At 51.0% G+C, this 25,559-nt stretch overlaps 1 protein-coding gene across 1 annotated transcript; it reads left to right on the forward strand.

The window, feature by feature from the left end:
- Positions 1–24,383, forward strand: Faah (fatty acid amide hydrolase). Its single transcript, XM_057784309.1, has 15 exons — positions 1–529; positions 10,703–10,816; positions 12,917–13,051; positions 13,246–13,379; positions 13,466–13,672; positions 13,884–13,924; positions 14,140–14,264; positions 15,510–15,635; positions 16,051–16,148; positions 17,452–17,551; positions 17,789–17,829; positions 18,608–18,647; positions 19,118–19,226; positions 19,940–20,085; positions 20,283–24,383. The coding sequence occupies exons 1-15, from the start codon at positions 335–337 to the stop codon at positions 20,409–20,411; spliced, it is 1,740 nt and encodes a 579-aa protein (XP_057640292.1). The 5' UTR covers positions 1–334; the 3' UTR covers positions 20,412–24,383.
- Positions 24,384–25,559: the final 1,176 nt, after the last annotated feature.

A 25,559-nucleotide genomic window follows, 5' to 3' on the forward strand; every position in this document is an offset into this window, starting at 1 on the left:
GGGCGGAGACGCCACCAGGGGCCTGGTCCAGGAAACCCGGCCGCCCTGGTGCTTCCGAGGGCGCCCACGAGGAGCTCAGCTGCTCCGCCTCCCTTAAAACGCCAGGACGCGGGGGAACGAGCCCAGCAGGCGGCCAGGCTTGACCTTGACCGTTGACTGTGCTAGCTTTGCTCTGGCTGCCCGGCAACGGCGCGCTCCCCGCTCCCCGCGGGCCCGCGGTTGATCCCGCCCCTCCCTCAGGCGGAATCGCCGGTGATCCAGGCCGGGTTTTGCAGCGGAGCTGTTGGGTTGCGCGTGCTGATTCCTCTCCGGTAGCAGCGGGCTGCGAGAGATCATGGTGCTGAGCCAAGTCTGGACCACTCTGTCCGGAGTCTCCGGGGTTGCCCTAGCCTGCTGCTTGTTGTCGGCGGCGGTGGTCCTGCGATGGACAGGGCGCCGGACGGCCCGGGGAGCGGCGGCCAGGGCGCGGCGGAGGCAGCGAGCCGGCCTGGAGACCATGGATAAGGCGGTGCAGCGCTTCCGGCTGCAGGTGACGGCGGGCTCAGGGGCTGGGGTGGGAGGGCGTGGGGAGCACGGCGTGGACGAGGCAGCACTTGCAGCCCCCTGGACGTCAGAAGGCCGACTGGCGGGCAGCGCAGGTGTGAGCGAGCCTGGGAACAAAACCCCTCCCCGAGCTATCGCATTCCATACACTTTCCGCGCCAGGTGCAGCGCGAGCAGAAGCGGGAAAAAAAGGGACAGGACAGGTCATGGAGTCTGGACACTGTACTGGTTTAAAGAGGAGCTATGCTCCGCGCCAGAGAATCTCGATTATTGACTATCAACACTCTTAAAAACAAAAACAGAAACCGCTAACGTGAGAATCAGTAGGTAAAATCAGTAGGTTCAGGACTTTGGAATCATGGCTTGATGATGGCCCAGATAACTTAAAGTTCATGTTTGTTAATTTGTTCATGAGGATCTTAAGAGAGGGGTTAAAAAATAGTCGCGTAGGTGCACAGGGAGTTAGTGCTGAAGCCTCTCTAGAATCTAAGTCCTTCCCGGTTTCTGCCGCCCGGTCTTTCATATTCATCACCTCACAAACCTTTCTGCAAGCATCCTTCTAGCCTTGGACATTTCAGTGTGTTCGTTTGGAGGTGTGAGAAAAGAGTTTGGGGAAAGATTAGAGAAGGTGTCTGCAAGAGGGTGCCTTTTCTCCTGTTGTGTGAAACACTGGCCCCAGCTAGAAGCCCAGATGTTGGACTCCAGGTGTGCCTATGTGCTGAAGGATGGAGGAGTTGCTGTGGGTATTTGTGGGATCTGACAGGTTGGTGAGCTCCCAGGCGATGGGGACAGTAGGAGTCAGGAAGGTGTTTTGGGACCAGTATCCGTGAAAATTGCATTTTGCAGGTGCTCAGTTGCAGGTAGTGATTTTTGAGCCAGAACGGCAAAGAAGTGCTTTGTGGAGCTCTAGCTCACAGCAGTGGAGAGGAATTGGCGATGGGTCGGGGTGGTGGAGTGGTAGTGGGTTTTGGATACCAGCTGTGGGCCTGAATGCGGGCAAAACTGGCTGACTGTAATAGTCTGAATTTACTCCCCATCATCACCAAGCCCGGGGTATATCTTATGTATTTATTGAGATAAAAGTGTTTCTAGTTCTTCCTGAAAAGCTTACCATCAGTCAGTGTTTAGAACTGTCTCATTCCAGGTTGGGAGGTTCAGATCCCACACTGGCCACCTCCTCTACCTGAGCACAGATTCTCTGCTACCTCCCCCTTTTCTCTCTGCCCATGGCCTCAGGGATACTGGTGATGATCCTGGGCTAGACCTGGGGAGCCTTGGCTGCTCCTCCGTGTCCTTCTATGCAGCCAGCTGAGTTCTGCCATCTTCCAGCACAGCTTGGGGAACAGGCACAGGAATCTGCCCACAGTTCTGCCTACAGGAAGGAATAATCTTAGCCATAAGGAATCCATTTGCCTGGGAGAGCTGGGGGTTGAGGGCTGGGAAAAGGCTGGGTCTTTTTGTATTTCCCCCATTTCTTATAAAGTAATTGTCCTTCAGTGTCTTTAAGAACCGAGGAATCTGTTTTGCCAAAGAATGTTTTAGGGCAGAAGTTTTGGCTCTGAAATACAAAATGTGGTTTGCATATCTTCCTGGAGCCAACACCTAGCCTCAAATACCAAACTTAGCTTTTTCAGGAAGGGAAACTGGCCTTGAGGTTTCAGGGGCTGGAGCCTCTGTGTTTGTTTGCTTGCTGTCTTCTTTGTGTTTTAGGCAGGGTCTCATGCTTCCCAGACTGGCTTTGAACCCCTGATTCTCCTGCCTGAGCCTCCTAAGTGCTGGCAAGTAAAGGCCGTGCCACTACACTCTTATTCCCATGTGCTTTTTTTAAATTAATTAATCAATTTATTATGTATACAATATTCTGTCTGTGTGTATGCCTGCTGGCCAGAAGAGGGCACCAGACCTCATTACAGATGGTTGTGAGCCACCATGTGGTTGCTGGGAATTGAAATCAGGACCTTTGGAAGAGCAGGCAATGCTCTTGACCTCTGAGCCATCTCTCCAGCCCTCCCATGTGCTTTTTTAGCCAACAGAAAAGATGTTCATATTCCTAACATCGTCCGTGTCCCCCATACCTTTCTTTCTGTCTCGCTGTCCTGACTGAGTTAGAGACCAGCTCAAGAGACTCTCCCATTTCAGCCATTTGAAGATCTGGGGCTTCAGGTTTGGGCTGCCATACTTACCTAAGGGTTCTTGATGACAGTAGCTTTGTTGACCTCATGGGGTGGTTAGGAGGTAGGAGCGTGATGTAAAATCAGCCCAGCCCTGGGATCCACCCTTTCCCTTCTTCACCCACAGAACCCTCCTACTGGGTTCTGGCTTCCTTGAGTAATGAGAGGTGGTACTGAGGCTGCCTCTGGAGTCTCTTCTAGTGTTTTCTCAGTCTGTCCTTGAATAGTAAGGGGCACCTGGCAAGGTAGGGTAGCAAGGGGGACCTGGGAAGGTAGAGTAGCAAGGGGCACCTGGGAAGGTAGAATCAAGTGTACTTCAGTCCCTCTGGTAGATACTACATAAAGTTTACTTTGTGCCAAGGTAGACACAAGATGGCAAGGAGGGCATGAGCGCCTCTGAGTCACTGCGGTTCACACAACTCTGGAGCAACTCTAGGGAGAGTTGTCTGGTTACTGTCGATTGATGGAAGCTTATCAGCACCAGTCTTTCCCCTACTTCTCCCAATTGCCCCTGAGTAAGTTTTAAAAAACTTTAAAAAGAAATTTTGCCAGGGGGTGGTGGTGCATACCTTTAATCCCCAGCAGTTGGGAGGCAAAGACAGGTGGATCTCTGTGAATTTGAGGCCATCCTGGTCTACAATCAAGTTCCAGGACAGTCAGGACTGTTACATAGAGAAACCTTGTCTCAAGAAAAAAGTTTTATGTGAATGAATGTTTGGCCTACATGTATGTTTGTGCACCATTTGCTTGTCTTGTGCCTACAGAGGCCAGAGAGGGTATCAGACCCCCTGAAAATGTAATTATGGATGGTCGTAAGACACCATGTGGGGGCCGGGCGGTGCACGTGTGTGGTGCACGCCTTTAATCCCAGCACTCGGGAGGCAGAGGCAGGTGGATCTCGGTGAGTTCGAGACCAGCCTGGTCTACAGAGCTAGTTCCAGGACAGGCTCCAAAACCACAGAGAAACCCTGTCTCAAAAAACCAAAAAAAAAAAAAAAAAAAAAGACACCATGTGGGGCACTTGGAACAGAACGCAGGTCCTCTGGAAGAGAAGACAGTACCATTAGCTGTTGAGTCATATCTCCAGCCCCTCTCCTGCACTGTTTCTACACTGCAGACAAGAACCAGCCCCAATAGACTGTTGAGGCTGGAAGCATTGTCACAGGACATGATTCCTGTCACAGGACGTGATTCTTGCCTGAGGGCCTTTGCACGTGTGTTTGGATGTACTGTCTCATGCGTGCTCTTGGTAAAGCTCACTGGTCCTACAGATGCTTGCCCTTCAGTCGGATCCATTGTGATTGTGTCTCCCGGCCTTTCCCAAGCCTCCCTTGCACTCTTCTTTTGAAATGATTCCACCGATAAATTGAAAGCACAGTTAGACTATGAGAATGTCTTGGCCGTCTTTGTGAGCAAATGGAGGAGACAGCTTGAAATAGAACAGAGATAAAAATCTATGAGAGAAAAGGAGACAGCCCAAGAGTCGGAAATTAAGACGATAGATGGTTCAGGAGAGAAAGAAACAGCCGGAAGAGGAGCCGTGCTTACAGGAGGCACAGTGGCTCCTTCTTGAAAAATGTCTCACTTGGCGGTGGTGGCGCACGCCTTTCAGGTGGATCTCTGTGAGTTCGAAGCCAGCCTGGTTTACAGAGCTAGTTCCAGGACATCCAGGGCTACACAGAGAAATCCAGTCTCGAAAAACTGAAAAAAAGAAAGAAAGAATGAAAGAAAGAAAGAAAGAAAGAAAGAAAGAAAGAAAAAGAGAGAGAGAAAGAGAGAAAGAAAGAAAGAGAAAAATGTCTCCACATTGGGTGGCCATACAGCTATCTGGAGATTATTTCCTGGCCCTCTGGCCTCTTTGGGGTGCAGACTTTAGTGATTTGGGAGAAGGAGGATGTCTCAACTGCCTAACGCTAGCTGAAGACTTAAAAATAGCTGATAGCAACTGTGTCATCAACTGTCAACAGTGGAGACATTGGAAAGAATTGAAATGTGTGTGAGAATGGGGGTTGTCTTAGTCAGTGTTCTCTTTCTGTGAAGAGACACTATGGCCACAGCAACTTTTTTTTTTTTTTTTTTTTTTTTGGTTTTTCGAGAGAGGGTTTCTCTGTGGCTTTGGAGCCTGTCTTGGAACTAGCTCTTGTAGACCAGGCTGGTCTTGAACTCACAGAGATTCACCTGCCTCTGCCTCCCAAGTGCTGGGATTAAAGGTGTGCGCCACCACCGCCTGGCTCACAGCAACTCTTATAAAGGAAACATTTAATTGGGCCTGGCTTGCAGGTTCAGAGGTTTAGTACATTGTCAGCATGACGGGAAGCTTGGTGCGCAGGAATACGTGGTGCTAGAGAAGGAACAGAGAGTTCTGTATCTGGACTGGCGGGCAGCAGGAAGAGAGAGACACTGGGCCTGGCTTGAGCACCTGAAATCTCAAAGCCCACCCCCAAAGCCACACCCGTCCTAACAAGGCCACACCTAACAAGTGCCACTTGCTGGCAACCACGCATTCAGATCTATGAATCCATGGGAGCCATTCCTATTCATCCCACCATAAGGATTGTTCTAGATGACTTTTGCAGGGGTTTTTGCAGGCATCTTTAGCAAGGTGGCCAAGCTGCCTGAAGTGATTGCCTCAAACGAAACAGTGAACACTTACTGTATTACAGGGTCTGTGTTCCAGGTTGACCTTGAAGTTGCTATATATTTTAGAGATGACATTAAACTTCTGATCCTCTGACCTCCACCATGCCCAGGTTTTTTGTTTTGTTTTGTTTTTGTTTTGTTTTGGGGAGGGGGGGAGCATTTCTTTGTGTAGCCCTGCCTGTCCTTGAACTTGCTTTGTAGACCAGGTTAGCCTCAAACTCAAAGATCCCTCTGCCTCCTAAGTGCTGGGATTAAAGTCATGTGCCACCACACCATGCCTGGTTTTATGTTATGCTGGGTATCAAACACAGCTATATTCTTTTTTTAATATTTATTTATTATGTGTACAATATTCTGTCTGTGTATATGCCTACAGGCCAGAAGAGGACACCAGACCCCATTACAGATGGTTGTGAGCCACCATGTGGTTGCTGGGAATTGAACTCAGGACCTTTGGAAGAGCAGGCAATGCTCTTAACCTCTGAGCTATCTCTCCAGCCCCCAACACAGCTATATTCTTAGGCCCTTATTTTACAGTTTTTTTTAAAAAAAAGATTTACTGGGGCTGGAGAGATGGCTCAGTGGTTAAGAGCACTGACTGCTCTTCTGAAGGTCCTGAGTTCAATTCCCAGCAACCCACATGGTGGCTCACAACCATCTGTAATGAGACCTGGCGCTCTCTTCTGGCCTGCAGGCATACATAGAGGCTGAACACTGTGTACATAATAAATAAATAAATCTTTAAAAAAAAAAAAAAAGATTTACTTTCTATGTGCATTGGTGTTTTGCATGCATGTGTGTCTGTGTGAGGATGCCAGATCCCCTGGAACTGGAGTCACAGACAGCTGTGAGCTGCATGTGGGTGCTGGGAATTGAACCCAGGTCCTCTGGAAGGGTGGTCAGGGCTCTTAACTGCTGAGCCATCACTCTGGCCCCTTGTTTTGTGTCTTTGAGACAGACTTGTTTATAGTTCTGGCTGGCCTGCAGCTCACTATGTAGACCAGGCTGGACTCAGATTCATGGCAACCCTCCTGCCTCCGTCTCCCAAGTGCCAGGATTACAAGCATAAGCCTCCATGCTTGGAAAAAATATGAAGCACAGTTTGTGTTCATTGTGGGAAGGGAGAGGCAAGAGCAGGGCTTCATACAGCATGACTGCTTTGTGGGAAAGGAGAGAATGACCATGGATAGCAGCAGTGTGGGCTTTTCCTACCCTTTGTCCTAGTCCTCAGAAACTTCGGTTTCCTTTTCAGAATAGGGTCTGGGAAGAGTGGGTGAACCTTGGTGTATCTGTGTGGTATACACGTGTATATGCATTCATGTGTATGTGTACACATGTGTGTTCCTATGTGTGGAGGCCGGATGTCAGATATTTTTTCTATTACTCTCCACATTATTTTCTGAGACAGTCTCTTCTTGAACCTAGAGATCACCAATTCAGCAAGATTAGCTGGCTAGTGAGATTCCAGGATCTTCCTGTCTCCACCTTCCTATCACTATTTTTTACTATTTTTAATTATGTGTGTGTTTATGCATGTGAGTGCAGTGCCCACAGAGGCCAATGGATTCTAGAGTTACAGGCTATGGATGCTGGGAATCAAACTCAGGTCCTCTGTAAGAGCAGTATATGTTCTTTTTTTTTTTTTTTGAGACAGGGTTTCTCTGTGGTTTTGGAGCCTGTCTGGAACTAGCTCTTGTAGACCAGGCTGGTCTCGAACTCACAGAGATCCACCTGCCTCTGCCTCCCAAGTGCTGGGATTAAAGGCGTGCGCCACCACCGCCCGGCCAGCAGTATATGTTCTTAACCTCTGAGCCATCTCTTCATCCCCCTAGATATTTTATATATATATATATATATATCCAACTAGGGTTATGTATTGGGAAGAGATCATGAGTCTGTGTTTTTCTTCTGTAGCTGTTATATTAAAAGAATAAAAACCCCAAGTAAATATTACATCATTTAACAGATTTGGGGAAGTGCTCCTTGGCATTAAGAATGTAAGGTTCCCAGGTTGGGGCAGGTGTTGGGTGGAGCTGTGTCTGGGTGAACAGGGAAGTGTGAGGGAGTGTTGATCCAAAGGTCGTCTGATAAGATCGTGGCTGGAAGCACCTTCAGGAGCTCTCTCTGGCTCTGTAGACCAGGTTGGGCCTTGCCCTTGTATAGACCTAGCAGGAAGGATGAGTCACAGGGGCAGGGCTTAGCAGGGTAGTAGTCTGGGGAGGAAAGGATGAAGCTGGAAAGGACTTGCCTGTCTGAGGGTCCTGGGGCACACTGAGGTGGAGCCATGTTGAAAATGTGGGAGACAGTGATTGCAGAAGGAAGGACAGGACTCACTGCATGCTCAGCTGGGCAGTTGCCTTAGGTGGAGCTTGGTGGAGGATCAGGAGGCATGGGGCAGGCAGAACAGATGGGAGCTTAGAGAGTGAAAGCCAGGAGGGCAAACCCTCTCTGGCCTCAGAGGTTGAAGACAAGTACCAGAGGAACCTGGAGGAGTCACCCTTCAGGTCATGGCTAAAAGGTCACCTCATCAGGTAGACTGTCCTACCATCTACAACAGCATCCTCATTTCCACCAAGACTGTTTCTCTGCTGTCTCGCCTTACCTCAAGCTGCCTACCAATGTCTTGTTTGCTTGCTTAGATGTTGATTTCCTGAATGCAGGAACCTTGCGTTCTTGTTTATTTTCGTATGCATGGCCTCTCATGTGCTCCTTTGCACCCCTTTGCTGACTGACTGACTGAATAGCACTGGGAGCAGCAGAGAGGTGGTAGCGGGGGACCCTCGGGGCTGGTATTTCTATCCGAGAGACTCTGAAGAGAGTGGCATGTGGCCTGATACCTCTGAAGACCCTTGGGAGGCATGAAGGATGATACAGTTAAGTATTTGGATCTGGTAACAAGCGATTCTCTGGTGACCTTAGCAGGAATGGAGGATGTGTTGAGCAGTGGGGTGGTAGGTAGTTCAGTGTTCACTCATTGGTCTGATTCTGAGGAGGGCCCAGGAGGGTGTTTGCAGGCAGAGCTGACCCCAGGGACGGGAAGCCTTGGAGATCTGGCAGGTGGGTGTGCCTTAGAGCCCTCCTCCCTCAGAGAGCAATTCTTTCCCACTCTGCCCAGGTGCCACTCTCTACCACACCCTGTTTTATTTTTTCAGTCCCTCACTATCTACTATTCATATCTGATATGTCGTAGCTTGCTTTCTGTTGCTGTGATAAGCGGTATGACCAAAAGTAAGTTGGAGAGCCGGGCGGTGGTGGCGCACGCCTTTAATCCCAGCACTCGGGAAGCAGAGGCAGGCGGATCTCTGGGACTTCGAGGCCAGCCTGGTCTACAAGAGCTAGTTCCAGGACAGGCACCAAAGCTACAGAGAAACCCTGTCTCGAAAAACCAAAAAAAAAATTTAAAAAATTTAAAAAAAAAACAAAACAAAAAAAAAGTAAGTTGGAGGTTTTATTCCAACTTACAGGTTATAGTCCATCATTGAGGGAAGCCAAGGCAGGAGTTCCAGGCAAGAACCGAAGCAGAGACCATGGGGGATGCTATGTACTAGTTTGCATTCCATGGCTTGCTCAGCTGGCTTTCTGAGGACCACGGTCCAGGGGTGGCACTGCCTACAATCATTAATTAAGAAAATGCCCCACAGACATGCCCACAGGCTAATCCGATGGAGGTAATTCCTCCACTGAGGCTCCCTCTTCTGAGATGGCTTCAGCTTGTGTCAGCTTGACAAAAAGCTAAACCGCACAGTTACCTATTTGTTCGCGGCTCCATCCTCGTCTTGCGTAAGCTCGTGGGGCAAGGTTCAGAGCAGGCCCTTCATACCTGTCTGGAAATGAATGTGTCAGTCATCCCCCTTTGGATGTGGTCTTCAGCTACTAACGTAGCATTTTAATGGGACTCTTGTTGATTCACTTCCCTGCCAGGATGGCTGTGCTGGTAGGGGGGTAGAGTCTTCCTTCCTTCCTTCCTTCCTTCCTTCCTTCCTTCCTTCCTTCCTTCCTTCCTTCCTTCCTTCCTTCCAGATTTATTTCATTTTATGTCTGTGAGTATTTTGCTTACAGGTGTGTCTGTGTACCACATGCATGCCTGGTACCTACAGAGGTCAAAAGAGAGCATCAGATCTCTTAGAACTAGAGTTATAGATGGCTGTGAGCCATCATGTAAGCCAATCCCAGGTCCTCCGCAAGGGCAAATACTCTTCACCACTGAGCCATCTCTCCAGCCCCACTCTTTACCTTTGTGGTTTTAAACAGAGCACTTCCTTTCTCTTAGCGTTAGTCTCTAAATCTGAACATTGGGAATGGTAGTAAGAGCTAATGAAGACATGGAGTATCATAGGCTTGGTGTTGAAAAGCCTGTAATCCAGCCAGTGGTGGTGGTGGCACACATCTTTAATCCCAGCACTTAGGAGGCAGAGACAGTTGGATCTCTGCATTCTAAGATAGCCAGGGCTACACAGAGAAACCCTGTCTTGAAAGCCAAAAACCAAAATCAAAACCAAACAAAAGCTCGTGATCTCATCTCCTTGGGGCTGGGGACAGGGGAGGAAGATCTTGAAAGTTCAAGGCTAACCTGGTCAGGATAACTGAGACCTCTTAAAAATCAAATACAATCAGGTGTGGTGGAGCAAATCTTTAATCCTAGCACTTGAGAGAGGCAGGCAGATCTCTGAATTTGAGGCTGTCCTGGTCTACATAGTGAGAGCCTATCGCAAACAAAACAAAATATACCCAAAGGATGGTGAGGGACACCATAAAAACAATGACTTCTGAATATGTATGACATGGCTGTTACAATCAGAACATGATTTAGATACACACAACAACAACAAATGAAAACCAAACAGAATACCATGAAGAAAGTGGGAACAGGCCTAGTTGGGAAGAAGGTCAGCAGGTGTGTGTGTGTGTGGGTGAATAAGAGAAGGTAATGGGGGATGGGATATGATCACAATGCATTATATAATAGTAAGAAACTGTCAGAAATAGAAGAAAAGAAAATAAAAAATGAATAACCCCGTGAGTAGGGTTGGGGACCCAAACAAACAAAACGCTCAGTGCTGTGCATGGCAGGCAGTAAGCAGCTGTGTTGGATGCTAATCTAATGGCTCAGTAATCTGTCCGGGCAACACCCTGTCCCTCATCATTTCCTGTCCAGCAGACTTCCCGAGATGACATTTGCACTGGTCTGGGACACCAAGAGCCCACCTAGGGTGGTTTCTGGTGTCAGAGCTGCAGGTGGTACCTTCTCTAGGGATATTAGCAAGTGACAGTGAGCATGAGCTTGTTTACTGTTGAGGACGGAGTGGCAAAAGTCACCTGTACAAGACTGACGGAATATGTTCCCCACAGAACCCTGACTTGGACTCAGAGGCACTGCTGGCCTTGCCTCTGCCCCAACTAGGACAGAAGTTACACAGCGGAGAGCTGTCCCCAGAGGCTGTGCTCTTCACCTACCTGGGAAAGGTAAGCCCTAGGCTAGCCCCTGCCTTCTTTGCAGACTGTCGGGAAAACCTGGCCTGGGTTGTCTTGCTCCAGATCATGGTAGAATCTCAGTGTCAGGAGCTACCAGGGAGGGAAGGAGCCAGTGTGTGTGTGTGTGTGTGTGTGTGTGTGTGTGTGTGTGGACACTGAGCATGTTGTCTTAGCTTGAAACCTGGCTTCCAGCCCAGATTTCCCTCTCTCCCGCCTCCACCTCATTGGCCACCAAGTCTGTTCTATTCCTTTCTGTCTCTCTCCACCCTCCCTCTTAGCCACCTTGCTGTTCCTGCTCTCTTCCCTTTGTGAGTGGCAGCAGCAGCAGCAGCAGCAGCAGTAGCTGCAGCAGCCTCGGGGCAGGTGCCCTTTTAGTTCAGCAGGCCTTGGGGTCCAGATCTTCATCCCCAGCAGCACAGGCCATGGATACTGGAGACAATGAGCTTGAGGTCTGCCTTGCTTTGCGCCGGTTCTCTTTCCTTGGGATGTTCCCCCCTCTGTTTGCACCTCCCAGGTCATGGATTCCATGCTGCCCAGCAAGCCCTCCCCTGCCCTTGCCCTGCTGGGTGCTCCCTCTCCCTGTCTACTCACAGGCAGGGCTCGACTTTTCCCCTCTCCAGGCTCTCCATGGGTAATCCCTGTGGATAGGGATTGTTCTTTAATTCTTTAAAAACTTTAAAGTATGTGTATCCGTGTGTGTGAGAGGGTATGTGCATGTGTGCGGATGTTCTTGGAGGCCAAAGAAGGTATCGGGTGGCATGGAATGTGAATTACAGGTGGCTGTGAGCCTCCTGGCATGAGTGCTGGAGCCTAAACTAGGGTCCTCTGGAAGAAGACAAGTTCTCTCCCACGAAGCCATCTCTCGAGCCCCGACAGAAAGTGTCTTATTTACTGGTAGGCCTTAGCGCCGCATGCATTCTCTTTCCCTTAAGAAGTGCTCAGGGAATATATGTAAGAGAAAAAGAGGAAGACAGACCATATACATCCTGGTGCATTCTGAGTGTGTTGTGTCTGTGAGCGTGACCCTGAGTAAGTGAGTATCAGTGGCAGGGCTGAGGTGGGTGATGATAGTGTTTGAAGGGACGGCATCCAAGTGGGCAGGAGAAAGTAGGCCAGTGTTACCGACAGACACAAGGCCTCAGCCAAGGCCGTCATTCTTCCTTACCAAGCCCTCGGTAGACCCTTGCACTTCCAGTTTACAACTGAGCATTTTTGTTGCACGTAGGCTCCTCCCTTTCTGCTCTTGTGTGGCCCGGTGACTGATGGCTGCGGTTGTGCGTGTGACCACACAACTCACTCTTTTCTCTGGTTGTCTCCCGGGAGCAGGAGGGGTCACTCTGTGTCTCCCTTCTCTACCCCTGGGACCCTAGGCCTGTGACTTGAAGGTCTAGATGTCTACTGTCAATTTGTCATTTTTTTTGGGCCTAACTCTTATTTCTTTTTTTTTTTTTTGGTTTTTCGAGACAGGGTTTCTCTGTGGCTTTGGAGCCTGTCCTGGAACTAGCTCTGTAGACCAGGCTGGTCTCGAACTCACAGAGATCCGCCTGCCTCTGCCTCCCGAGTGCTGGGATTAAAGGCGTGCGCCACCACCGCCCGGCCTAACTCTTATTTCTTTACTGAGGTCAGTCATCTGTGGGACTCAAGAGTCCCAGGGGAAAAGGAAAGCTCGACTTGGCCCAGTGTGAGCCTGCCACAGGGCAGAGGATGGAGTGCCAGGGTCTAGTCTATCTCGACTGACTGCCAGCATGACCTGATGTGGAGGTCTGCTCGTGTCTGCCTCCCGTCTATCTCCCTGGGCAGAGATAGAACTTGGAATTATGGGAGCAGTGGCCACTGGTCTTCTAGCTCATCCTCTGCCGAGTGCCTCTGAGGACAGCATCCTGCTCCCTAGCCTGGCCTGGCCCTGCGTCTCGTTCTCTAAGAGAGCCTGGGTGAAGTAGGGTGGGTACTGGGCCGGAGGTCATCCTCTGTGCTGCTGCCTCTGAGCCGTGTTTCTGGTTACCCTTTCCCTTGCAGGAAGTGTAGAAGGGGGGAAACTTTAAAGAGAAGAGCTGCCTTTCCTCTGCTTTGTGTCCATTTCCCTTTCCCTAGGCCTGGGAAGTGAACAAAGGGATCAACTGTGTGACCTCCTATCTGACTGACTGTGAGACTCAGCTATCCCAGGCCCCACGACAAGGCCTGCTCTATGGTATCCCTGTGAGCCTCAAGGAATGCTTCAGCTACAAGGTACGCCCTCCCTGGTGTCAGCCTTCCGTACTTCCTCTGCTCTGTATCTAGCTCTGGGGGCTTAAAGGATGCCTCAGGTCCAGAGACCTCAGAGGCTTGGGCTGGCCAGTGTGCTGGTGGTGGGAGTGTCCCTGAGCTGCTGAAGGGTCCTGTCTCGACCATGGTGTCTTCTTTATACCCATCTCTCCCCGAAGGGCCAAGACTCCACGCTGGGCTTGAGTCTGAATGAGGGGGTGCCATCAGAGGGTGACAGTGTGGTGGTGCAGGTGCTGAAGCTGCAGGGCGCCGTGCCCTTCGTGCACACCAATGTCCCCCAGTCCATGTTAAGGTTGGTCCTTAGGAGCTGGGGGAGGTGGAGTAGACAGAGGAGAGTTGTCGATGAGGCCTGAACTAACTCTTTGCTGCTTCCTCCAGTTTTGACTGCAGTAACCCGCTCTTTGGCCAGACTCTGAACCCATGGAAGTCCTCCAAGAGCCCAGGTGGTTCCTCGGGGGGCGAGGGGGCTCTCATCGGATCTGGGGGCTCCCCTCTGGGCTTAGGCACGGATATTGGAGGCAGCATCCGTTTCCCTTCTTCCTTCTGTGGCATCTGTGGCCTCAAGCCTACCGGGAACCGCCTCAGGTACGGTGGGCACGGACCTTTCGAACTCCCTCATGCATGCATGATCCAGGAACGATTTACTAGGCAGTATTTGTAAGGGTGTGGGAGGAGGTGAATATCACCGGCTGTGCATGGTTTCTCTGCCAGTGCTGGGGGTTCAGAGCTGGGGCATGGGCTTGGGTGAGCATAGAGTGGCCACTGCTTGTTTCCAACATCTTGTGTTTCTGACCAGCAAGAGTGGCCTGAAGGGCTGTGTCTATGGACAGACAGCAGGTGAGTGGGGCCTGGAACACTCTTGGTGCCCTGGAAGGGGGGGCTCATCTTGATCTGCCTTCACCCCCGTTTTGCCTGTAGGCAATATCTGATTGCCAGGCTAATTCCCACTGCCCCTTCTCGCTCTTACTCTGGAGCCATAGGCCAGTCCTTACTCAGACCCAGAGCTCCTTAGGGGCCAAGTGCCTCCTCTTCCTTCCCTTCCCTTCCTACAGTGCAGCTTTCTGTTGGCCCCATGGCCCGGGATGTGGAGAGCCTGGCATTGTGCCTGAGAGCCCTACTGTGTGAGGACCTGTTCCGCTTGGACCCCACCGTTCCCCCCTTGCCCTTCAGAGAGGAGGTGAGTGGGGGTGGAGGTGGGGTGGAGGTGGGCAAGGGAAGTGAATTCTAGAACCCAGCCTATGTGGGAAGGATTGACTGGAAAACCCTCTGCTGTAGCAAGGGTAGGCCTGGGGCAGCTGCTACTCCACATTTGGCCACCAGGTGGTGCCTGTGCCTGCGTTTGGAACCTCTGGGGTTTTAGCCTGTGTGGCTGAGGACCATTAGTTGGGTTCAGAGACGCCTCAGAAAGAAACTGGACCTGGGTTGGATTTGCTCTTAGGAAATAGCAGTGTTTCTTACAGTATTCCTGCCCATATCCCCAGTAAATGGACTCCGTGGCAAGTAGACTGAATGAGCTGAGAGCCATGTGAAGTGCCGTCTTCCCAAATATGACCATTGATCGGAAGGGACCAAACAGTTTTACTCCCTGAAGCTAGGGGAGCCTGCTTCTTAGTGCCTGAGAGGGAAGGGCAGGGTGGGGCCTGCCTAGGTGCATCTTTCAATCTGGAGTTGGGCTAGATGTGATAGTTAGGGATGGGGCCGGGGGAGGGGATACAGAAAGAGGAGGAGCTTTGGGTGAGAGACCCAGAGACAGGGAACCAGGAGAACCGTGGAGGTTGTCTGTATTTATGTACAGAGCTTTGGGGGATGGTCACAGTGGAGGCATGCAGACACAAGCAGTGTGTCGTGTCTACTATGGGATGCAAGCTCCACTTGCAGCAGTCCAGCCTTTCTTTCTCCCATGCTGGCCTCTCCTCTGTCTCTGTGAAGCTGCCTTGAAGAGGCTGAGGGTCCCCAAGCAGGAGAGTGCTGTCGGTACTTTTAGGAGTTGGGTGGGTGGGAAGGACAGTGTGGGGTAGGTTCTTCCTTCTTAGCAGACAGATTCAGACAGCTCTAGCCTAAACCCTTTCTAAGAGGGGAGGGGAGAGGTGGGAGGCCCCTGTCTGGAGGTCTGGACTAGTTCTCACAGGAGCGAGGGCAGCTAACAGAACTTCAGCTCAGAGGACAGGATGCATGGGCTTCAGTCTTTGGGTAGCCCTAGTTCCCTCTTAGGACTCTGGGAACCCTAGTTCCTGCTCTGAGTCACATGAAGGCATCTTGTGAAAGGGTTAGAAGTGAAGGGGTTTGGTGGTACTGAAGGGGAAACATGTTAGAAGGATTCAGCTTGTAACGTCGCAGCTGTGGTTGACTGAGAGACCTATCTCTAAGCATCCTGCGTGGGCCATTCTCTTCGCTCAGGCTTAACTCTGATGTTTGCTTCTAGATCTACAGAAGCTCTAGACCCCTGCGGGTGGGCTACTATGAAACTGACAACTATACCATGCCTAGCCCAGCCATGAGGAGGGCCGTGCTGGAGACCAAGCAGAGTCTGGAGGCTGCTGGCCACACGGTATGGCATCTCCTCTCCTCCAGGGGAGCCTTCCTGATACCCACGGACCTCCCAGGCCCCTTCATTCCCATTGTTTAGCCAACTGGGATGAGAGTTTTGGCTCTCTGAGACCAGTGCAAAGATGACCGAGGTGGGAGGACCGGGATGAGTAGCGGATGGAGGGCTGAGCCCGTGCTGGGCGATGTCTGAGCGATGATGTACCGCGCCCTAAAGAGTCCCAGGGACCTGGGACTGTGAGCCAGTGGGTTTTGGTTGATTATCCTGAGACAGCTTCATGTTTGGCTCTGGTCTTCTGATGTCATGGGTCAGTAAGGCTGACTTTGTGATCATGTGGCACAGATCGTCCACCTGGCCCATGGGGCAGCATATGAGTTACGGGAACCGAAGGCTGTAATATACCCTTCAATCCCTGCAGCTGGTTCCCTTCTTGCCAAACAACATACCCTACGCTCTGGAGGTCCTGTCCGCAGGTGGGCTGTTCAGTGACGGTGGCCATACTTTCCTCCAGAACTTGTGAGTGCTGTTGGGCTTCAGGATGTAGGGTGGAATCAGTACAATGTGCAGAGAGGCTGGGCTCAGTGGTTAGGAGCACGGGACATTCTTCCAGATGATCCAGATTCAATTCCCAGCACTCATGTGGCATCTCACTTCTGTCTGTAACTCCAGTTCCAGGGCATCTGGTGCCCTTTCCTGGCCTCTGCAGGCACCAAACACACAGTGCACAGATATGCATGTGGGCAAACACTTAGATGCATAAAATAATACAATAAATTAAAAACATGTGCAGACCCAGGGCGAGCAGCTGGGCCCTGTTGACCATCCCCAGGACAGGCCTTTGCAGCACACATGGAAGATCTGGGCTTCTGGGCAGGGACCTTGCTGTCTTAGCTGTGCAACTTGAGCCTGGAGATAACTAACTAGAGACTATGGAAAGGTAACAGTGTAATGGGAGGCTTCTTTTTTTGTTTTGTTTTTGTTTTTGTTTTTGTTTTTGGAGACAGGGTTTCTCTGTAGCTTTGAAGCCTGTCCTGGAACTAGCTCTTGTAGACCAGGCTGGCCTCAAACTCACAAAGATCCTCCTGCCTCTGCCTCCCAAGTGCTGGGATTAAAGGCGTGCACCACCACCGTCCGGCCTTCCCTGCTTTGTGTTAAGGAAGGGGTTGAGTATGGGCACCAACCTTTCCTGAGCCAATTCTTTCTTTTCAACCCTCATTTTCCCTTTTTCTGAGTTGGGCGTGTGGAACAGACTCACTTAAGAGGCTTGACAGAGAGCAGTTCCTCCCAGCTGTTTGCAGAGGCCTGAGACAGGTACCTCCTTGGTCTCACTGTAGCTCAGCTTGTGCCCTGCAGCCTTGCTCAGTCAACTGCTCAGCCTGTCATATGTCACTGTGCCAGCTCACCCTCCCGCCCCAGCATCTTCCCAGCAGCTAAATATTGCCAAGGCATCAGTAGAAAGGTGCTACCTCTCAATCCAGCCGAGAATGAGATATTCCTAGGTTTCTTCAAGCTTTTGAACCAGATGAGGAACAAGCTTCCTGGGCAGCCTGTCATGTAGCCCCATTTCTAAATGTACGCTGGCATCAGTGCTAAACAGAAAATGCCTAGGGAGACATTTCCCTCAGTCCTTGGTGACCCTAGCACTGCCTCCTGGTCCCTACTAGGGGTGGGTATCCCAGCGAGCAGCGAGCAGCAGAAACAGCGCACGTTGGAAAGAGGCCAAGTAAACCACTAAATGCCACAGGAGCTGGGTGAGGCAGGAGGTGGGCAGGGCCACTGAGTCCACAGGACTGCAGTCATCAGGCTTTTTGTCTTCCAGCAAAGGCGACTTTGTAGATCCCTGCTTGGGGGACCTGATCCTAATTCTGAAGATACCCGGGTGGTTGAAAACACTGCTGAGCTTCCTGCTGAAGCCTCTGGTGAGAGCTCCAGGCATCCAAGGACGCAGCCTCTGGGCCCCCATCCTATGGTCGTTCGTGGTCTCTAGGTGTGGCCAGGCATGGCCTCGTCTCTCCCCTGACTGTTCTCTTCCCTGCCCCTCGGTCTTTAGCAAACTTGTTTGTCAAAAGGGGTGTGACCCGGACCTGGGAGGTGGGAGGACATGGAAGAGGTGGCATAGAGGACCAGTCACTGACCCTGTGTCTGTTCTGGTACAGTTTCCTCGACTGGCAACCTTTCTCAACAGCATGCAGCCTCGGTGAGAACTTTTCCTATACCCTGATGCCTGCCCCTGTGTTTCCCCAGCTGGTCTTGTCTGCATCCAGGTGGTTTTGACTGGAAACCCTCTGGGGGGAATAAGTCCTAAAGTTGAGGTGTCTAGGCAGAGAGCTCGACTTGGGACCATCGAGGGGGGGCCCCCCCGATCCTGTCTTAGGAGGGTCCTGGATCCTCTGGAGGACAAGGGCCTGAGTGCAGAGCAGGACAGGCTAGATAGACGGAAGCATAGGGAAACAGACCAGAAAGGTTAGCCTGAGCTGGGGTGGTCTGGGGACTGTGGGTACCAGGGGAAAATGGGAAAGCCTTTTAAAAATCTGAACTGAACTGTCCTGGACCTGATCCTGCCCACTCCTTGGTGGCTGGGTCTTCAAAATCAGGACATGAGCCAGCTCGTTTCCAGTATGACATCTCTGGACTTACTCCTCTCACCTCTAGGTATTGAGGACCTTTGATAGCCCTACCCTCTCTTGTAGGCCAAGGGTCATGAGGAATCAGGTCTGGTCTAGTGCTGTCTTGGCTGTGAAATCATTAATCCATCCAGCTGTAGCCCTCGAGATCCTGGATATTTCTATCTAGACAGCAGGGCCTTGATTTCCCCTCTCAGAGATCCCCTGGGGTTGAGTGAGATCTAGAAGGGGCGAGAGCAGGGCATATGATGTTGATGCTGATGCTGATATGATGTTGATGCTGATGCTGATATGATGTTGATGCTGATGGCTGTGGCTGTGTTGGCTGGTGACCTCACTCTGTCTGTCCAGGTCGGCTGGACAGCTGTGGGAACTGCAGCATGAGATTGAGGTAAGGTCTGAGTCCTGGGGAGTAGGAGGGTGCAATTGCTCAGGGCATCTACCAGTGGCATCTCTGACAGCTATTGTCACTGGGGCCCTGGGGTGGCCTGCCACTTCTTCCTCTCTAGAGACTGTGGCTTGGACCCTTTTGTGATGTCCATTTGCCCAGTGCCTGTCCGGGAGTCTGGGTCATAGGGCCTCTGTCCTGAGCCCCTCTTTGTTCCTCATGGACTATCCATGTTAGTAAGCACCAAAATACTTTGGCAGAAAGTATCCATGTTAGTAAGCACCAAAATACTTTGGCAGAAAATATTTTGCCCCTGGTATTGTTTATACCATCAAGGGGTAGCTCTTCTAGTCTCATGGTGGTTCAGTTCAGATCCAGATGTTAGGGCCAGAGCCCTCTCAGTGTCCATCAGACATCCTGGGGTACCTTGGATCTCTCTGAGTGCCTCCCCCAGTGTGTTCGTGTCCCTTCAGATGTACCGGAATTCTGTGATTGCCCAGTGGAAAGCTATGAACTTGGATGTGCTGCTGACCCCCATGCTGGGCCCTGCTTTGGATTTGAACGCATCAGGCAGAGCCACAGGTGAGGCGTACTGCCCTTCCCTCAGTACTCTCATTTCTCCCTCCCCTCTGAGGTCAGCCCTGTGAGCTCTGGTGCTGTGGGTAGAAAAGGAAGAGTTCTGGGGGACACCCCTTCCGTGGAGGAGCATCTTGCTCCTCACTTGGACCTCACTAGCTTGTTGGCTAAAGAGATGGAAGATGGCTGGGCAGTGGTGGCACATGCTTTTAATCCCAGCATTCAGGAGGCAGAAGCAGGCAGATCTCTGTGAGTTCAAGGCCAGACTGGTCTATAAGAGCTAGTTCCAGGACAGGCTCCAAAGCTACAGAGAAACCCTGTCTCCAAAAACCAGGGGTGGGGGAAGATGCGTGGAATGCTGGGAGTGGATGAGCTGTCTGTTCTGAACACTATTCCTGTAGGAGGTCTCCTTGAAGAGCCTGCAGTTTGGGGAGGTGGTGTTTGAATCTAGGGGTTTTTTAAGCCGAGAAGATAGGACCAGCATTCCAGGTCAGGGAATCAGGGAAGCTGCATGGGAAAAGGCACGGGGCAAGTGTCAGGGAGTCTTGCTGGTTTCTGTGCTTTGCCACAGACCTCAGGCCTGGGAAAGGGGGTTTTGTGTATCTCTACAATCAAAGTGCCATTTTATATGCGGGATGAAGATGGGTCACTTAGGCCCAGAGAGGACAATTGGCCCTGCAGGTGGCAGGGGTTGCTACAGCCAGTGTTTTGTGTTCCAGGGGCTATCAGCTATACCATGCTCTACAACTGCCTAGACTTCCCTGCGGGGGTGGTGCCTGTCACCACTGTGACCGCTGAGGACGATGCCCAGATGGAACACTACAGAGGCTACTTTGGGGATATCTGGGACATTACACTGAAGAAGGTAAAGCCTGCCCAGCCCCTAGCTCACTGCTGCCCAGACCCCGCTGCTGTAGAGTTCAGAGGCCTAGTACTTACAGGCCTGGCCAGCCTTCCTCAGAATAGCCCCGTCCCTGCTGCTTGCCCTCCCTGCAGAGTACATGTTCCTGGACCTGGGGTGTGATCCTGTTTCTCCCATCCTGATGTCTGTATCCTCTGTAGGCCATGAAGAAGAGTGTAGGCCTGCCAGTGGCCGTGCAGTGTGTGGCCCTGCCCTGGCAGGAAGAGTTGTGCCTGCGCTTCATGAGGGAGGTGGAGCAGCTGATGGCCCCTGAAAAGCAGCCGTCCTGAGGGTCATCACCTGCCCTGCTCTGGAGGACCTGAGCCTACGAACTCTGTAGCCCTGTCTAGTCAGGGTACTACCACCTGTGAGGAAATGCCGAGCCCAGGGAAGAGGCATCCACCTGCCCTCCCCTGAACCCCTGCAGAAGCACAGAAACCCCCACCCCCACCCCCAACCAAGTTGGACCTTGCTCCCTTCTCTGATCCTCTTTCCATCCTGATCCCCTACTTCATGTGGCAGCCAGCAGGAATGACCTGAGCCAAGGGTCACCAACAGTGAAGAAGGAATGCATTATGTATTTTCTGGGTGTTTCTGTTAGGGTTCTGGGAACCAGAGTCTGCTGAGAGGGCTGGCCTGAACCTCTAGAGCCAGCTGCAGTCTTGTCATTCTCCTGCTTCCAAACCTCCCCGATGTCACCACCCACAAGATGGACAAACGGTCATGTTCTCGACACTTGATTCTGTCTCTTCCTTTTTTGTTGGGATTCGGTCCAGCTTTGATGGCCACTGCCCCTGGTCTTCCTCTGCTCCCTCCATCTCTGCCGACATGCCACCTTTTTTTTGCCTCTCCTCTTAGTACTTTGAAGCCCAGCAGACATGTACCCCTTTTTGTCCCAGCAAACCTTCTGTCGTTCCTCTGGGCCCCAGAGGGTGTGGGATCTTTATTCCCAGTCTGTCCTGTAGGTGGAGTGGACATCGGTGGGGGGTTGTCTTCCCTGAGGATACTATAGCTCTTCTCAGTGTCTCCTATTACAAACAGCACAGGGCACCAGAGAAAGCAGCTGGGTTGGGCTGCAGGGAGCCAGGTGGGCACACCTGGCCCCGAGCTGGCATTGTTGGGAAGAAGAGCCACCTGCCTGGGAGGAATAAAACAAGGCACTCTGTCGGAGTTGTTACCACTGCTGACCAAGGCCTAGAAGGAAGTCTTCCTGGAGAAGGAGGAGGTGTACTGAGCCTAGAAAGTTCTCAGAGGCTGAGTTAAGAAATGAGAACATGGGGGCTGGAGAGATGGCTCAGTGGTTAAGAGCACTGGCTGTTCTTCCAGAGGACCCCGGTTCAATTTCCAAAGCACACTTACTCTCCCTCCCAGTATCTCCATGATGTCTCTTTTCTTTCTTCCCCTGTCTCTAAATTCCTCTTCCTCCTTTTTACTCTCCCTGCCCAGAAGTCCCACCTATACCTTCTTCCTCACTATTGACTGTTCAGCTTTTTTTAAAATATTTATTTATTTATTTATTATGTATACAATATTCTGTCTGTGTGTATGCCTGCAGGCCAGAAGAGGGCACCAGACCTCATTAGAGATGGTTGTGAGCCACCATGTGGTTGCTGGGAATTGAACTCAGGACCTTTGGAAGAGCAGGCAATGCTTTTAACCACTGAGCCATCTCTCCAGCCCGACTGTTCAGCTTTTTATTAGACCAATCAGGTGCCTTAGGCAGGCAAGGTGAAACAGCAACACGTCTTCACATACAAATGGGACATCTTTTAGGGTCATCTGTGACATTTCCCTTCTGCAAACCATCTTCTGTTGTGCATCCACATGATGCAATTTCTTTTATTGTTTATTATAAAACTCAGGGACAAATATAATAGCCTGAGACAGTCACCACGGCCACAACACACCTGCCACTGTTTGCCTCATGGCTCCAAAAGGGCTGCACAGCCTCTTCTCCGGGGGCCACCTCTCAAACCAAATGCTCTATCCAATTAAACAACAGACCACAGCTTAAACAAAATTCCCATAACATCCACAAATCTGAACACCGGACCAAGGAAGGGAGGGGCATGTCACTCTGGATACCTGCCAGGGAACCCCTGTAGAGATAGCCATGTAGTCAAGCCATGAGCGTCCCAGCCAGATCCATCTCCAGTCTGTGTTTTGTTAGCTTGCCAGTCTTGGCCAGGCTTCTGAAGTCTCCTACACATAGGTTGTACTGGTGACCTAGGATACCTTAAGTGAGTAAGACCACTTTTGGTCAGAGCTTTGTAAGGTTTATCCTTGTATGCACAGCCCCCGCCATGGTGCCTGGCACTCAGTGAATGGTCAGAGAAGGCTTGTTGGAGGAATGACACACTTGTTATGAGGAAACCTATTTAGGCACCTCTTGGTTACTTCTCATTCATAATAGGGAATTTTCCAGTTTGTCCTTGACCTTCTACCTTTGTCTCACGTACTTTCTTCACTTTGATTCATGACTACAAGGACAAATATTTCCTTGTCCATGTTCAACCTAGAGCTTTCTTTTTGTCTAGAGAGCTGCATGTATGAACTTCCCCACCCCTCAGCCCCTGCACTCCTTCCGTTCATACCATAAACAATTGGGTTCCTCCCACAGTGTGCTCAGGGTGATCAAACAGAAGCAGCCCCTGCTCGAATGGTGTTTTCATGCTACCAGAAACTGTGTGACTACTTCTCCTGACTTCTGGTGTTGAGGGTAGTCACCATTCCCTTGGTCATAGTGACCAGTGGCTTCACTGACTAGCCTATGGGTGGCCATGCCTCTCCCCGAAACAGACTGTATTGAAGCATCAAGAACAGTAGGGTTCCTAACACAAGTCCCCTCTGTCCTGCTTCCGACTCTCATAGCCTTCCCTGCTTCTCTCTCCCCATCCTCACCAATGGGAAACCTAGCAGATACAGAGACTGGATTCCCAGGATCCTAGCTGCCTGCCTCAGTCCTCACTTTCTTGGGTCATCTCCCCTAGGGAGTTGTGGAATAGACTTGAGGAATATGTCCCTCTTCTAGGTGATCCTGTCTTCCATCTCCACTGAGACAAGAACCTAGTCAAGCTGGGCGGTGGTGGCGCACACCTTTAATCCCAGCACTCGGGAGGCAGAGGCAGGCGGATCTCTGGGAGTTCGAGGCCAGCCTGGTCTACAAGAGCTAGTTCCTGGACAGGCACCAAAGCTACAGAGAAACCCTGTCTCCAAAAACAAAAACAACAACAAAAAAGAACCTAGTCAACAAATCTGACTGTTTCCACCCCGCTCCATTCTGAAAATGTTTGCTGAGCACCCGGTAGAAACCTCAAAGCCTTCAGACAGCCATTGCGTCTGTCTGGTTGGGATTGGCAGATGAAGTCCTTGGGCGCTGGGTGTATCACAGACCCTCAGAGGGTGGTGGAGAGAAGCGTAGGGAAAGAAGCATAGAGGCATAGCCTTGGGTCTGCTGTGTGGCCTGGAGCATGTGACAGCCCCTCTCTGGGCTTTGGGTTCCCCGGTTTGGAGTTCCTGATTTTGGTAGCACACTCCCTCTGGAAGCCTGAGATGTAGAGACTGGCGATGGTGTCGGAGGTGTGGGGTCCTGTGTGCTGAAGATCCAAGTGTCCTCTGCTGTCCCCTGCTTGGTGATTGATGGTCCCAATGGGCAGCTTCTCTGTCTGAGCTGCTGCAGTTGCTGAGAATGTGTATTAATATTAATTGGGACTAATTAGTTGGATAAATCAATCCACCCCCAGAGAGCAGCAATCCCTCCCCGACTGATGAGGAGGAAGTCTGGGCTAATGGGGTCGTTGTGGCAAATCTGCATGATGGAGAGGATTCCTGGGCTGCCGAGGCCCCATCTGTGGGCGGTGGTGGCCTAGGAACCATGACTGTGAATGCCGTCTGCGCCTTCTGCTGGAGTTTTCTGTGCTGTGGCTGAGTGTGTGTGTGTGTGTACCCAGCCACCTGTGTGCTGTGTATAAGTTTCCTCCAATTGAGATGCTCCCTGCAGAAGGGAGGAAAGGGGCTCATGAAACTTGGGAGGTGAACGACATTCACATCTGGACAAGCTGTGACTTGGAAGATTCATGAAGTTCCCTCTCCAGAGTTATAGGAGAGGGGACTGAGCCGTAGTGCTGCCCAGAGTCCTCTCAGACCAGTAAAGCTTTTGTGAGCCGTCACACGTATTGGAGTGGGCTGCTTGGGGATGCAGCTGCCTTTGAGTCATCCTTACTTCTTAAGTGACCCTTCACCTACACTCCTGTAGTAACCCCAATAAAAGCTCGTTGGTTCACAAAGTTGGACTCCAGTGAAATTATTACTCTAGTTTGCTGTGTGTTCTGGGGTGAGTAGATGTGTCTGAGTTGTGTCTAGTCAGGAAAAGTCTCATACACAACAGTATGTTCTGTGTTATTGCCTGGAGTCTGTACATGTATGGCTGACATATATGGCTGAGGCTGGTCTGAATGTTTGCCAAATGTGTATAATGTCTGATAATTGGGAACAGCTGATTCCATGTGGGGTTTGATACCTGGTTGATGTGCATGTAGGCATTGGGGTATGCAACTACCAGCTGGGCAGCACTGGGATGTGTGTCTGGTTTGGATGAGGTCATCTATCCCTAGGCTCATTGCTGCGAGCTGCTTCTTCTTCTTCTTCTTCTTCTTCTTCTTCTTCTTCTTCTTCTTCTTCTTCTTCTTCTTCTTCTTCTTCTTCTTCTTCTTCTTCTTCTTCTTCTTCTTCTTCTCCTTTCCTTCTCCTTCTCCTTCTCCTTCTCCTCCTTCTCCTTCTCCTTCCTCCTCCTCCTCCTCCTCCTCCTCCTCCTCCTCCTCCTTCCTCCTCCTTCTCCTCTTCCTTCTCCTTCTGTTTGTTTGGTTTTTCGAGACAGGGTTTCTCTGTAGTTTTGAAGCCTGTCCTGTAACTAGCTCTTGTAGACCAGTTTGGCCTCGAACTCAGCGATCCACCTGCCTCTGCCTCCTGAGTTCTAGGATTAAAGGCGTGTGCCACCATTGCCCAGCTGCTGCAAGCTTCTTGACTGTCAGCACCTGATTCTTGCCACAACAAAGCCGTACAGGCCTACCCTGGATGGTTTCCCAGCCTTGTCACCCTCTAACAGGAATGCCCTAAGATCTCAGGTATGCATCTTTATGTCCCAGGAGAGGAGGAAGGTCAAAACCTCAAACAAACTCAATTCAGCTCATGTCACAAAATACAGGACTCTGATCCATCTACATGAGAGACCTGTCTGGGTCTTTCTTTGTTCTGGACCCCATGCTCATTGAAAAGATGAAAGAGGGCGAAACACTGGCCACGCAAGTATAAAAGCCTGAGCTTGAATCCCAGAGCCCATGTAAAGCTGTGTGCGATAGCTTATTCCATGATCCTGATGCTCCTGTGGCAAGGTGGGAGAGACAGGAGAATCCCAGAATACAAAGAAATTTTTTTTTTCT

Source organism: Chionomys nivalis, chromosome 11 (genome assembly GCF_950005125.1).
Source record: "Chionomys nivalis chromosome 11, mChiNiv1.1, whole genome shotgun sequence".
Lineage (NCBI taxonomy): Eukaryota > Metazoa > Chordata > Mammalia > Rodentia > Cricetidae > Chionomys > Chionomys nivalis.